The sequence below is a fragment of the Aegilops tauschii genome, chromosome 7 (assembly GCF_002575655.3).
Source record: "Aegilops tauschii subsp. strangulata cultivar AL8/78 chromosome 7, Aet v6.0, whole genome shotgun sequence".
Lineage (NCBI taxonomy): Eukaryota > Viridiplantae > Streptophyta > Magnoliopsida > Poales > Poaceae > Aegilops > Aegilops tauschii.
In genome coordinates this window covers 424,878,861-424,891,187 of record NC_053041.3, presented here as the reverse complement: position 1 = coordinate 424,891,187, position 12,327 = coordinate 424,878,861, and the positions used below count along the sequence as shown (strand labels likewise).

Here is a 12,327-nt window from a genome sequence, read left to right as displayed (position 1 = left end):
ACTGTACGTGGAGAGGCTGACAGCTGGGTCCACGGCGGCAGCAAGGAAGTGCCTCCTTATTACGTGGAAATAATGATTCCTCCACCTGACAGCAGGGACCCACCGGACGGGCCACCGTATTTCACAAAAAAATGTTTTCCCCCTGACTGCTGGGACCCACCAGCTACACCTTCACATGCAAGGAAGTGCGTCCGGGCAAAAAAATGATTCGCCCCTGACTGTTGGGACCCACCAGCTACATCTTCGCACGCAAGGAAGTGCGTCCGGGCAAAAAAAAAACGATTCGCCCCCCTGACTGCTGGGACCCACCAGCTACATCTTCGCAGGCAAGGAAGTGCCTGACAGTCGGGACCCACCTGGTCGAAGCGTACGTAGCGTTGTCATTCTGGTCGCGAACGTGTACGTACATATATACTGGTCGATGTAGAGGCGCGCACGTGTCGTAGTAGAGGCGCGTACGTGTCGTAGTAGAGGCGCGCACGTAGCATGTACACGTACGTACAGCGGCCAGGGTGCAAGAAAGAAAATACGGCCACGTACATACATACGGGCAGGGTCTCGAACGCCCACTCGCGCATACGTACGGCGAGGGCTTGTGTACATGGCTGGGTCGGAACGGAGAAACAGCGTCGTCGTCGTGTTCATGGGGAGGCAACGGAATGCGTCGTGTTCATGGGGAGGCAGCGGAATGCGTCGTGTTCATGGGGAGGGGTGTGGCGTACCGCAAAACGGAGGAAACGGACCTCCTACGGTCGAAACGGGGGTCCTGTTGATCGGGAGGAGTGTGGCGTACCGCAAAACGGAGGAAACGGACCTCCTACGGTCAAAACGGGGGTCCTGTTGATCGGGAGGGGTGTGGCGTACCGCGAAACGGAGGAAACGGACCTCCTACGTTTGGAACGGGGGTCCTGTTGATCGGGAGGGGTGTGGCATACCGCAAAACGGATGAAACGGACCTCCTACGGTCGAAACGGGGGTCCTGTTGATCGGGAGGGGTGTGGCGTACCGCAAAACGGACCTCCTACGGTCGAAACGGGGTCCTGTTCATCGGGAGGGGTGTGGCGTACCGCAAAACGGGACTCCACGGGATACTGTTCATCTCCACCGTCGACCTCCTCCAGCCTCCACGGGCTACCGTCGACCTCCTCCAGCCTCCACGGGCTCCTGTTCATCCAGCCTCCACCGCGCGCTACTCCACCGGCTACTGTTCAACCACCCCTCCACGGGCACCCCTCCACCGTCTACTGTTCATCCAGCCCTCCACACCACGGGGTCCTGTTCAACCACCCCTCCACGGGCACCCCTCCACCGTCTACTGTTCATCCAGCCCTCCACCACACCACGGGGTCCTGTTCATCCAGAGGCAACGCCATCGCTCACTGTTCATCCAACCCCCCCGCAACGCTCACTGTTCATCCAATTGATCGGCTTCAGTTAGCAGCAGTAGCGAAGGATTCGCTCGATCGGGTTCAGTTAACAGCCATCGATCGATCGCTCGGGTTCAGTAACGCGTAGCCTGGAGTGCAATCGCTCGGGTTCAGTTAGAGCCCAACGCCTCGCTCGGGTTCAGTTAGAGCCAACGCCTCGCACACACGTGCGTACGTGTACGAGAGAAACGCGCATCGCTCGGCCCCCGACCTCCCACCGTAACCGGGAACTCCCCGAAATTTTCCTCCCCCTCGCTTCTACCACGGTTTTTTCCGTCATGGACGGCCCAAAGAATGTCATGCAGCTGCGTCTCCGGCCCGCCCAGGACGAAAAGCCCATTTACTGTCATGATTTTTTGTCATAGAAGTAGGAGCCCACCACATCTATGATGATACCGGGTTTTGTCACAATTATCGTCATAGAAGTGTCATATGTATGACATAATTTTTTTTCGTTCGGCCCAAAATGTCACGGATGTGTCTTTTTTTTGTAGTGACATCAAGAGACGCTTCAATTCCATCCGTGATCAAGTCAAGGAGGGAGACATAGAGATTTGCAAGATACATACGGATCTGAATGTTGCAGACCCGTTGACTAAGCCTCTCTCACGAGCAAAACATGATCAGCACCAAGGCTCCATGGGTGTTAGAATCATTACTATGTAATCTAGATTATTGACTCTAGTGCAAGTGGGAGACTGAAGGAAATATGCCCTAGAGGCAATAATAAAGTTGTTATTTATATTTCCTTATATCATGATAAATGTTTAGTATGCATGCTAGAATTGTATTAACCAGAAACTTGGTACATGTGTGAATACATAGACAAACAGAGTGTCCCTAGTATGCCTCTACTAGACTAGCTCGTTAATCAAAGATGGTTAAGTTTCCTAGCCATGAACATGTGTTGTCATTTGATGAACGGGGTCACATCATTAGAGAATGATGTGATGGACAAGACACATCCGTTAGCTTAGCACTATGATCGTTTAGTTTATTGCTATTGCTTTCTTCATGACTTATACATGTTCCTATGACTATGAGATTATGCAACTCCCGAATACCGGAGGAACACTTAGTGTGCTATCAAACGTCACAACGTAACTGGGTGATTATAAAGATGCTCTACAGGTGTCTCCGATGGTGTTTGTTGAGTTGGCATAGATCGAGATTAGGATTTGTCACTCCGATTGTCGGAGAGGTATCTCTGGGCCCTCTCGGTAATGCACATCATTATAAGCCTTGCAAGCAATGTGACTAATGAGTTAGTTGCGGGATGATGCATTACAGAACGAGTAAAGAGACTTGCCGGTAACGAGATTGAACTAGGTATGGTGATACCGACGATCGAATCTCGGGCAAGTAACATACCGATGACAAAGGGAACAACGTATGTTGTTGTGCGGTTTGACCGATAAAGATCTTCGTAGAATATGCAGGAGCCAATATGAGCATCCAGGTTCCGCTATTGGTTATTGATCGAAGAGGTGTCTCGGTCATGTCTACATAGTTCTCAAACCCGTAGGGTTCGCACGCTTCGATGACGATTGGTATTATGAATTTATGTGATTTGATGTACCGAAGGTTGTTCGGAGTCCCGGATGTGATCACGGACATGACGAGGAGTCTCGAAATGGTCGAGACATAAACATTGATATATTGGACCATGTTATTCGGACACCGGAAGTGTTCCGGATAGTTTCGGATAGAACCGGAGTGCCGAAGGGTTACCGGAACCCCCCGGGAAGTTATGGGCCTTAGTGGGCCTTAGGGGAGAGAGAGGGCCGCAGCCAAGAGGTGCCGCCCCAAGGGGCGTCCGAATAGGACAAGGGGAAGGGGCGCTGCCCCTCTTTCCCTCTCCCTCTCCCTCTCCTTCCTTCTTCTCCTAGTTGGACTAGGAAAGGGGGGAACCTATTCCTACCTGGAGTAGGACCCCCCCTTGTGCGCGCCCCTTGTGGCCGGCCGGCCTCCTCCTCCCCTCCTTTATATACGGGGGAGGGGGGCACCCCATAGACACACAAGTTGATCTTTAGCCGTGTGCGGTGCCCCCCTCCACAGTTTTACACCTCAGACATATTGTCGTAGTGCTTAGGCGAAGCCCTGCGCCGGTAACTTCATCATCACCGTCACCACGCCGTCGTGCTGACGAAACTCTCCCTCAACCTCAGCTGGATCAAGAGTTCGTGGGCCGTCACCGAGCTGAACGTGTGCAGATCGCGGAGGTGCCGTGCGTTCGGTACTTGATCGGTTGGATCGCGAAGACGTTCGACTACATCAACCGCGTTACTAAACGCTTCCGCTTTCGGTCTACGAGGGTACGTGGACACACTCTCCCCGCTCGTTGCTATGCTTCTCCTAGATAGATCTTGCGTGATCGTAGATTTTTTTTTTGAAATACTACGTCCCCAACAGAGAAAAGATACAATTTAATTCATAGGCTCCTTAAACCAATCAACATTAGAAGGAAAACTAGTTAATATAGTGTGCTCATTCGCAACTTTATTTGCTTCTCTATTACAATGTTTGAACCTAGAAATAGCAAAATCACAAGCTAAGAAATTAGCAATCATAAAAACTGCAGCCGCTCCTCCTGCCGACCGTCCGCCATTATTCATGGTTTCAATGACCTCTAGATTATTAGAATTTATAACCAGACGATTGCATCTTTGCGCTAGGGATAGGCCAAATCCAGGTGCCCAAGTTTATGTTGTTAGAACGTCCATACAATGATCTATCTTCTAGAAACCTCCTGCAATAAAGTTAGCTACCCCCTCCCCCTTTATTAGTGGGGATGTATCCGGTGCACCCGCACTTGTGATGCTACCGGTGCACCGGATGCCACAGAATATTTTAAAAAATCTAGCACGTTAACGCAACATCAATGTATGATGTCGTAAAATTTCGTATAAAAAATTAAAATATTTTTTGAGATACAAAAATGACAAAGTTGACATCAGTGTGATAATGGGCGAATCTAAAGCCTAAGTTATGTTATATAATATTCAGTGTTGAATTTGCCATTTTTGTTTTTCGAGTTGTGTTTTGATTTTTGACTTGGATTTTTGTGACAACCTACATTGATTTTGTGTCAATGTGCTAATTTTTTTTAGAATTTTTGAACATTCTAAAAACATAATGTGAGTTCGGTGCACCGGTAGCACCACAAGCTCCGGTGCACCAGATATTCCCCCCCTTTTTAGTAGCCTTTGGAGATGAAGCAACAACATAATTAGTCGTAAGAGCTTGTATCCCCATTGACTTGTTTGACATCTTGAATGCTCAATGAAACTAGTTTGGCATCTTGAATGCTCTTCTTATGCACTAGTTTGTGCCTTTCCCACCACAAATACTAGGATGTAATGACAATCATCTCTAATATTCTAGAACTCCATAATAGATAAATCCTCATCTGGCATATGTAACAAAAATTCCAAAATAGCCTCACCAGCACGATCAACTTCGCAAGTGCCACTGATTTTTTTTTGCGCCGCTAAGTATTGGGGGTTGGTTAGGAACAATCATTTTTTAGATGAGCAAATATAATGCTCTAAATGGTACTTTGTTGTACCCTTTCTCTGAATTTTAAGAGATCAATTAGAGGTGCTCTTATACATCATCTATTGGAGATTATAGTACATCATTTGTTTGGAGGTACTCTAACCCTGTGGCATTTCATCATATTGAAGCACTTCAGGGAGAAAACAGAACTCACCCAACCTGCCGACCGTAACCCGAGCAGGCGAGCTGCGCCCAGTTCACGCGCCGCACCGGCGGCCGGCCGACGTCGCGTCCCCCTCCGTCCACCCTGCGCCCCGTTCCGCCCACCGTAGCGCTCCCGCCCTCCGCGGCGCTTCCCTTGCCTCCGCCGCCTCCCCGACCTCCGCCGAGCTCCCTCGCCGCGCATACCTAGGTTCTGCTCGGCGACCGACGGCGGCGCCCCGGCTCGGCGCAGGGAGAAACGGTGAGTCATTCCGGCTGTTGCGTCTCTCTCGACTTCCCTGCTTCCCGCTTTCGGTTTTAATAGGTTCAGCCTCAAGGATTCAATTCTCCTTTATTGATCGATTCCAGATGGCCGCGAAACTTGAACAATCTTCTCCTGCCCGACAACCAAAGCCTACCATGTCACCATCTTTACCTCCCAAGCTGTCAATGTTCGGGGCAAAAGCTGGATTCGTCATACCAAAAAATAAGATACCAGGCTCAATGATTATCCGCAAGGTTGAAGCACCAACTGTCCCCAAGGAAGAGAACCCTAAACCTCTCAAAAGAAACACAAAGTGGGGGCCTGATCTTACCTCCGATCCTGCCGTCAGGAAAGCCAAAGCTCTTGCTTACCAGGTACAGTAACCGTTTTGAGCTCAAGTATCATCTAGTGCTCTCCGTCCATGTATGTACTTAGTTGGACTTATAGCACATTCTCAGAGTACCTTTTTGTTTGTATGACATTTGCTAAATTATATCTATACTATTAGCAATGCGGAAAGGATAACATTGAATTTTTAACAATGGGAAACAGGACTTTGCATCAGTATAATCCTCTGATATTGCAATGCAGACAACTGGAACACTTCTTTACTGTTAAGCATGCAAGAGTTTGTGCAACTATGTTTCTGTGTATCTTTAGCAAACTCAGGCAGCTGTCATGCTCATAGTTGCATTTCTACATTCAGTCATTAACAGTAGAACCCTGCATTGTGCATTCTTCTTCTTGGGCATGCTAAGACGTGTTGTCAATAGTTCCAGATGCATTCAGTCATAAGGATCTACCCCTTGCAATCATGTATTCTTAAAACACCTGTTTCTCTTCATAGCCTGCGAGCCAGTATGTTATTTGCATTTAGATATGTTCAACGATGTGGATACGTTTATTTAATTACTTTAGCAACCATAGAACCAGCTTGACACCTTGTGTCATTTTGTATGACTAGAAAGTCTTGTAAAACATCTTATTGAGTTGCTTGTAATTCCACATTTCTGTCCAAGCAAGGCCCAAGTATGATTACGGTAGTTCCTCTTCCTCTGGCCAGACAGAAAAGAGCATTTTCTTGTGATTCTTTCATGTAGGAAGCTTCAATTGCCAGGTGTCATTAATTCATTATAGTGCATGAGCAGACTAGAGTGGAGCAGATTACAAAGGAGCTGACATCTGGAGCTCTAGTGATAGGAGGAAACGAAGGCTCATTGATTACGGTGAAGGGTTCAAGTTCTGATGGTGTTGACAATCCAAAAGAGAATGAGGTATTCGTTGAGTGACCACCGTGCTTTCGCCCCCTTTCTATTGTTCACAACGTTTGGATCTAGTTTAGTATGTATTTTCGTAACTGGTAACCCCAAGTGCATGCTTTATAGAGGAAATGAGTTGTACAATCAAATTATGCTCTCATTTGATATGCTTTTGGAGGCATGTTGGTTGGTGGTTATGGTTATGCCGAAACAATTATATGCTCTCGTTTGATAACTTCTTTCATTTTTGTTTCGCGGCAGGGGAAGATTAAACTCTTGGAGCTTGAAAAACGAGAAATTATTGGTAAGAGAAGTTGTTCTCTTACTCTGTCTTTCACTTCATATTTTTCTGAATAAAGAACTACTGCTGTGTCAGTGCATCCTGTCTCTGATGGAAGGTTGCTTCCTCAAGGGGGCATACCATGTTCAATATTGCTTAAGCATATTAATTATGCAGGGACTGAATGCCTCTGTAGTAGACTGTTAGTCATGCTTTGTTGTATTATGTCTTAAAGAAGTGTGTTATTAACTTGACTGTGTATTCATTGTAGGAGAAATACTCCAACTAAATCCAGCATACAAGGCTCCTGATGATTACAAGCCATTACTTAAGGAGACAAAAATCCCTCTGCCTGTATGTAAATGCACTGCTGTTTAATGCTTATTGATCAGTTTCAGTTTGCACTTGTACCAGTAGTTGTTTCACTTGTTTGTAGTGGTGTCCATCTTCTATTCATATCTGAAGGTTCTCATGTCAGCTTTTTAGTGCCATCTGCTAGTATAATGTATCACGGTTAACGAATACCTTTTTAAATAAAATCTAAATCTGGGTAGATAACAAATTTGGTTTGCTTTCTCTCTATATAAATGTGTTGCATTTACCTTTTGCTGTTGTTGGCTATTGTAGACAGAAGCACATCCAGGACAAAACATCATTGGAATTCTTATAGGACCTGAGAGAAATACCCAGAAGCGACTACAGGAGGTATTAATGAGTCATTCTTGGAAACCTACATTTTAATTGGTTGAAACATTCACGAGAATACTATTGTTTCTTAGAATGTACCGTTACATCATTTATCATATGCCAGGAAACTGGAGCTAAAATACGAGTTTACGGGACTAAGAAAGGCAGTGGTGAAAAGGTAAACTTGTTTTCTTGATTCCTTTAACTTATAATAACATTTTTGTTCTCCATGTAAGTGAGAGCAGTATGTCATACCCTCGTACTGTACATTGATGGACAAACTATTATGACTTGTTTCAAACTTCTTAAATGTGTTGTTTGTGCTCTGGTATAGCTTTGTATTTGGTGCTGTTCCGTATACATCTTTAATGCAAAGTATTCAGTTGGACATGCAATCCCTTGAGCGTAGATTTAGTAAACTGTATTGAGTTGAAACAAAACAAAAATGCTGGGCCTTTGTTAATCTTTTGCTCTTGATCTTTGTTGTATCGCCTAATCGAAAATGTTAATTAGGATCATTTCCACAGCAGACCTTTAGACATACTTTCTGTTTAAGCTTTACTTTTAGGGACTGTGATAACTATGATGCTCAAGTGCTAAACACATCTTTTCCTTGATTATTTACTCTTTATTAGCAAGTAATCCTGATAGCGATTTCAGCACAACTACGTCAACTGAACACCTCAATTTGTTATTCATGCTCAGGCTGAGGTTCGCCAGCCAGATATACATGAAGCGCAAGCTGCTTATGAGGACATATACATACATGTGTCAGCTGACTCTTATGACAAAGTTGATGCTGCAGTTGCATTGATTGAGATGCTTCTTACTCCTGTCTCAGTAAGTTCAGAAGCTTGGTCTTATATTTGTAGTTGTAATATGCTGTCAATTGACCACCAAATCATTTTAACATTGTCAGGTAAATTCAACAGATACTCCAGAAACTGCTATTGTTTCTTCGGCAGTTACCTCTAGTGGTGTAAACCCAGCTGATATGCAACAGGGGCAGAGCACCACTTCTCAGCCTGGCTTATTTCAGTACCAATCACATAGTGCTCATTGGCTTTCCATTTCTCAAACCAGTGCTCCAGCAATTCCTTCCTCAGGGCCTACACCGAGCTCATTATCCAACAATTCTTTGCAGCTGCAACCTCCTGTTGGTTCTTTCAGCATGCCACCATATACAGGACAACCTCCTCACATGAATTTTATGCCAAGAAACACACCACCTTTTCCTGGATTTCAGCCATCAATGCCGAACAATCAACAACTTTCACAGCAGTTCCAAGCCAACCCCTCCATTGGACCACCTTTTGGCCAACCACCTGGAAATGCTTACAACCCACAACCATTGACATCTTCCGCAGCGCCACTGCCTGTTAGACCCCTTCAAACACCCCATGCGTCTGGAGGATGGCCAACTTTCTCCCCTGCTATGGCACAATCCCAGAGACCTTCACAAGGTGCACCAAGTTTTATGCCAATGAGACCTCCTATTTCTGTCTCGCCAGTTCCATCGGGACCTTCTCAGTCAAATATGTCCACCAGCTATGGAACTCAGAATCCGCCAAGAGCAAACTTCACTCCGTCAGCAACATTACATTCCAGGCCTCCTGGTGGCCCCCAGTCTTTTCCTTCAGTTTCATCTCATGGTCCTATGTCGGTGCAAGTACTATCATCTCCTGTTGGGGCGCCACCGCAGCAAACTTACCCGCCATTGATGCAAATGCGTCCTCCCATGTCAACACCTCCTCAAATGAGAGGCACACTTTCACCTTTCCCTCAAGCTGGACCAACACCTGGCAATGCACAAGTGGCACCTTCATCGCGCCCGCCTGCTGGTATGCACGGATTGTCTTTCTCAAGTTCAGCAAACACAGGCTACAATCAGACATCTATAGCTGCTTTCAGACCTCCACGTCCAGCCACAGGCGATTTTACCTTTAGGCCTCACGCGCCACCTTCGGCGGACCATCCAGCTTCAGCGGGCCAAATGGGAGCTCAGGCTAACTCTCCGTTTGGTTTACCTCAAGCACCGCAGTTCCGTCCTGCCAACCATAGCCCCATTTCCCCAGTTCAAGGTTTCCAAAGGCCTCCAGATGGAAGTCATATGGGTCAGGCTCGGATGCATGCTCCACCTCCACACTTCCACGGGACCTTCCCTGGGAATCCACCTGCTCATGAATCACCTAACGGGTTTCGACCATTTCCTCCAGCAAATCCATCAAACAGAATGCCGTTTCATTTCTTGCCACCACAGCAGAATCCATTTCCAAATGCAAACAGGCAAGGTGGCCCAAATCCGATATACGATCCTTTCGCGCCAACATCCGTGTCAGGGGGGAGCAAAGAAGGCGGCGGCTGACCCTGTCTACTGAGGATCTCATGGCATCTGTTGGCTCGAAAGGAGGAGACGTTGATGTCATCTCTGTCCTGGAATCGAAGCTGCGATGTGAAGGGAGTTGAGCCTTGAGCGGTCAAGGTGCTTAACTTGCACCATCGCTCTCCCTCTTTTTGTTTTGACAGAAGAACACCGTGTCGAAGGAGACATTTCTTGCATTTGCGGGTTGTACGTTCAAATCCTCCATTAAAGAAAGAAACAAAGATGCCTGTGCTGTTTTGCTCTTCGAGCAAGCCAAACTCATACCCGGATCACTTGCGTTTGTTTACAGCAATTTATGTACTGCTGCCTTGCTTCCAGTGCAGTCCTAAAATATTCTTGTGCCAGCATTGACATGTAACCGAATCTATAAGTGTCTACACAGTAGGAAACAAGAGATGATGAGATGAATTCCCCTCCCTTTTCTTCCTTCCCGAGTAGCTAAAGGCAGAATATCCTATCCACTAACCCCAAGTGGAAACCAAGCCTTCTGTGGTTCAGAAACGTGGAGTCCGGTTTTGATCGTCGTTTGTCAATTGTCATGACTTCTTTCTAAGTTAGTTAATCAACTTTTCTTTTGGTAAGTTTGTTTGCTTGGAGTTGGACATCACGTATAGTTCATGTATGCCGTGTTTCGATTACTAGTTTCATGTTATTTGAATCATCTAATTTGCTCGAACGTCACATGGTTCATGGATGGCGTTAGCGGTTCAAACATGCAGAGTCTCGTTCCAATCATCATTTATCAGATTTTCTGCTTTAATCATTGTTTGTAACAACTTTTTTTGGGTAAGTTAGTGTTTCATCTCATGGTTTGAAAGGATCAAGAGTTCGACTAGAGGGGATGGAGTGAGGGTGAATATGAGACTGAATTTTTTTAGTTTAATTTCTAAAGGCGAAGAGGATAAAGGACGTTCTCTAGATATGCAATCTACGGTGAGAACAACCTATATGATAAGCAAAGCAACAAATTAATTAGCAAGCCAACAAGCAAACAAAGCAAGTAAAGGGACGGGAACGGATAAACCACAAGTGAGTCCAAGACGCTCTTGGGGGAGTGCAGAGGTGTTGCCAAACCTCCGAAACACCAAGTTGTTGACCTTATTTTTTTTTGAGTTACTCACCGGATGAGTCTCAAATCACTCGGGGTTGGTCTTAAAGGTGACCACTGAACCTCTACAAACTTTCCGGAGCACACCATAAGCAAGGAAGCTTCCGGGCCTACTGCCACAAACTCCAAGAGTAACAAGTGTTTGGTTATAAAATCGAGCAGGAATCATGAATTGACATTGTGAAAATGTAGATCGAGCCTTCCTCTTTCAATCCTCAAATATATGGTGGGTTTTGAGCGGAGGGATTGAGAGTATTTAAGCTATCGGGGATTTGGAATGGTGGAGCAGCTCAAGACACTAGGTTTTTTTTTGGTTGGAGGTGGAAGGAGGAGCTTTTATACCCCGACCCCTCAAAGTGATTGTTGCCCCCTGGTGGCCTCGTGTGCATGAATGTTTTGCAAATGTCTCATCTGTTGGCAAGGCTTTCTATTGGAGAGGCACCACCGGTGAATTTCAAAATCAATGGGTGTCAATACAACATGAGCTACTATTTTGCTGATGACATATGTACTACATGGTCTACTTTTGTAAAGATAATATCAAACCCTCATGGTAGGAATAATATTCACTTTGCGAGGCGTCAAGAAACAAGTGGAGAGGATGTCGAGAGGCATTTGGGGTTCTACAAGCTTACTTTGCCATGTTCGTGGTCCTGCACGGTTCTTACATCAAAAGGATCATGACCGCGTGCGTGATTTTGCATAATATGATCATAGATGACGAGCGGGAACAACTGTCATATTTTTCCTATGAGAATGAGGAGAACAAAATTCATATACCACATGTTCAACTACAAAGTAATGAACAACGACTCTAGAAATTTCTTGAAATGCATCGACGGACCGAAAACCGCGTGGGTCATGAACAACGATGATCTAGTTGACCATTTGTGGTCGCTTCATGGTCAATAAACTTCTTCCTGTTATTTCTACTAGCAGTGACTTTTATGCTTGAATTCTTTAAATTTCGAATCAAAATTATAAATTGCGGATTTGAAATGATCATCAAGTGTGTATGTCTGATATAATTTTTTTTGAATTATTATGTCGATACTGTATAGATGCATCTCACATTTGTATGCTTGTTTAGTGAAAAATAGAAGAAAAAATAACAGATTTTGAGGAAGATGTTTACATTAACTGAGAAAAGACCTCTTACAACTTCCTCTAAATTACGTAAATTATATGAACACCCGGTAAAATTGCTTAAAGAAGAAGT

General features: G+C 45.5%; 1 protein-coding gene across 1 annotated transcript; it reads left to right on the top strand.

Annotated features, from left to right (window-relative positions):
- The first annotated feature begins 5,085 nt into the window (after positions 1–5,085).
- LOC109735458 (uncharacterized) lies at positions 5,086–10,581 on the top strand. Its single transcript, XM_020294672.3, has 9 exons — positions 5,086–5,388; positions 5,496–5,765; positions 6,540–6,665; positions 6,912–6,954; positions 7,202–7,284; positions 7,558–7,635; positions 7,742–7,795; positions 8,323–8,457; positions 8,537–10,581. The coding sequence occupies exons 2-9, from the start codon at positions 5,496–5,498 to the stop codon at positions 9,980–9,982; spliced, it is 2,235 nt and encodes a 744-aa protein (XP_020150261.1). The 5' UTR covers positions 5,086–5,388; the 3' UTR covers positions 9,983–10,581.
- Positions 10,582–12,327: the final 1,746 nt, after the last annotated feature.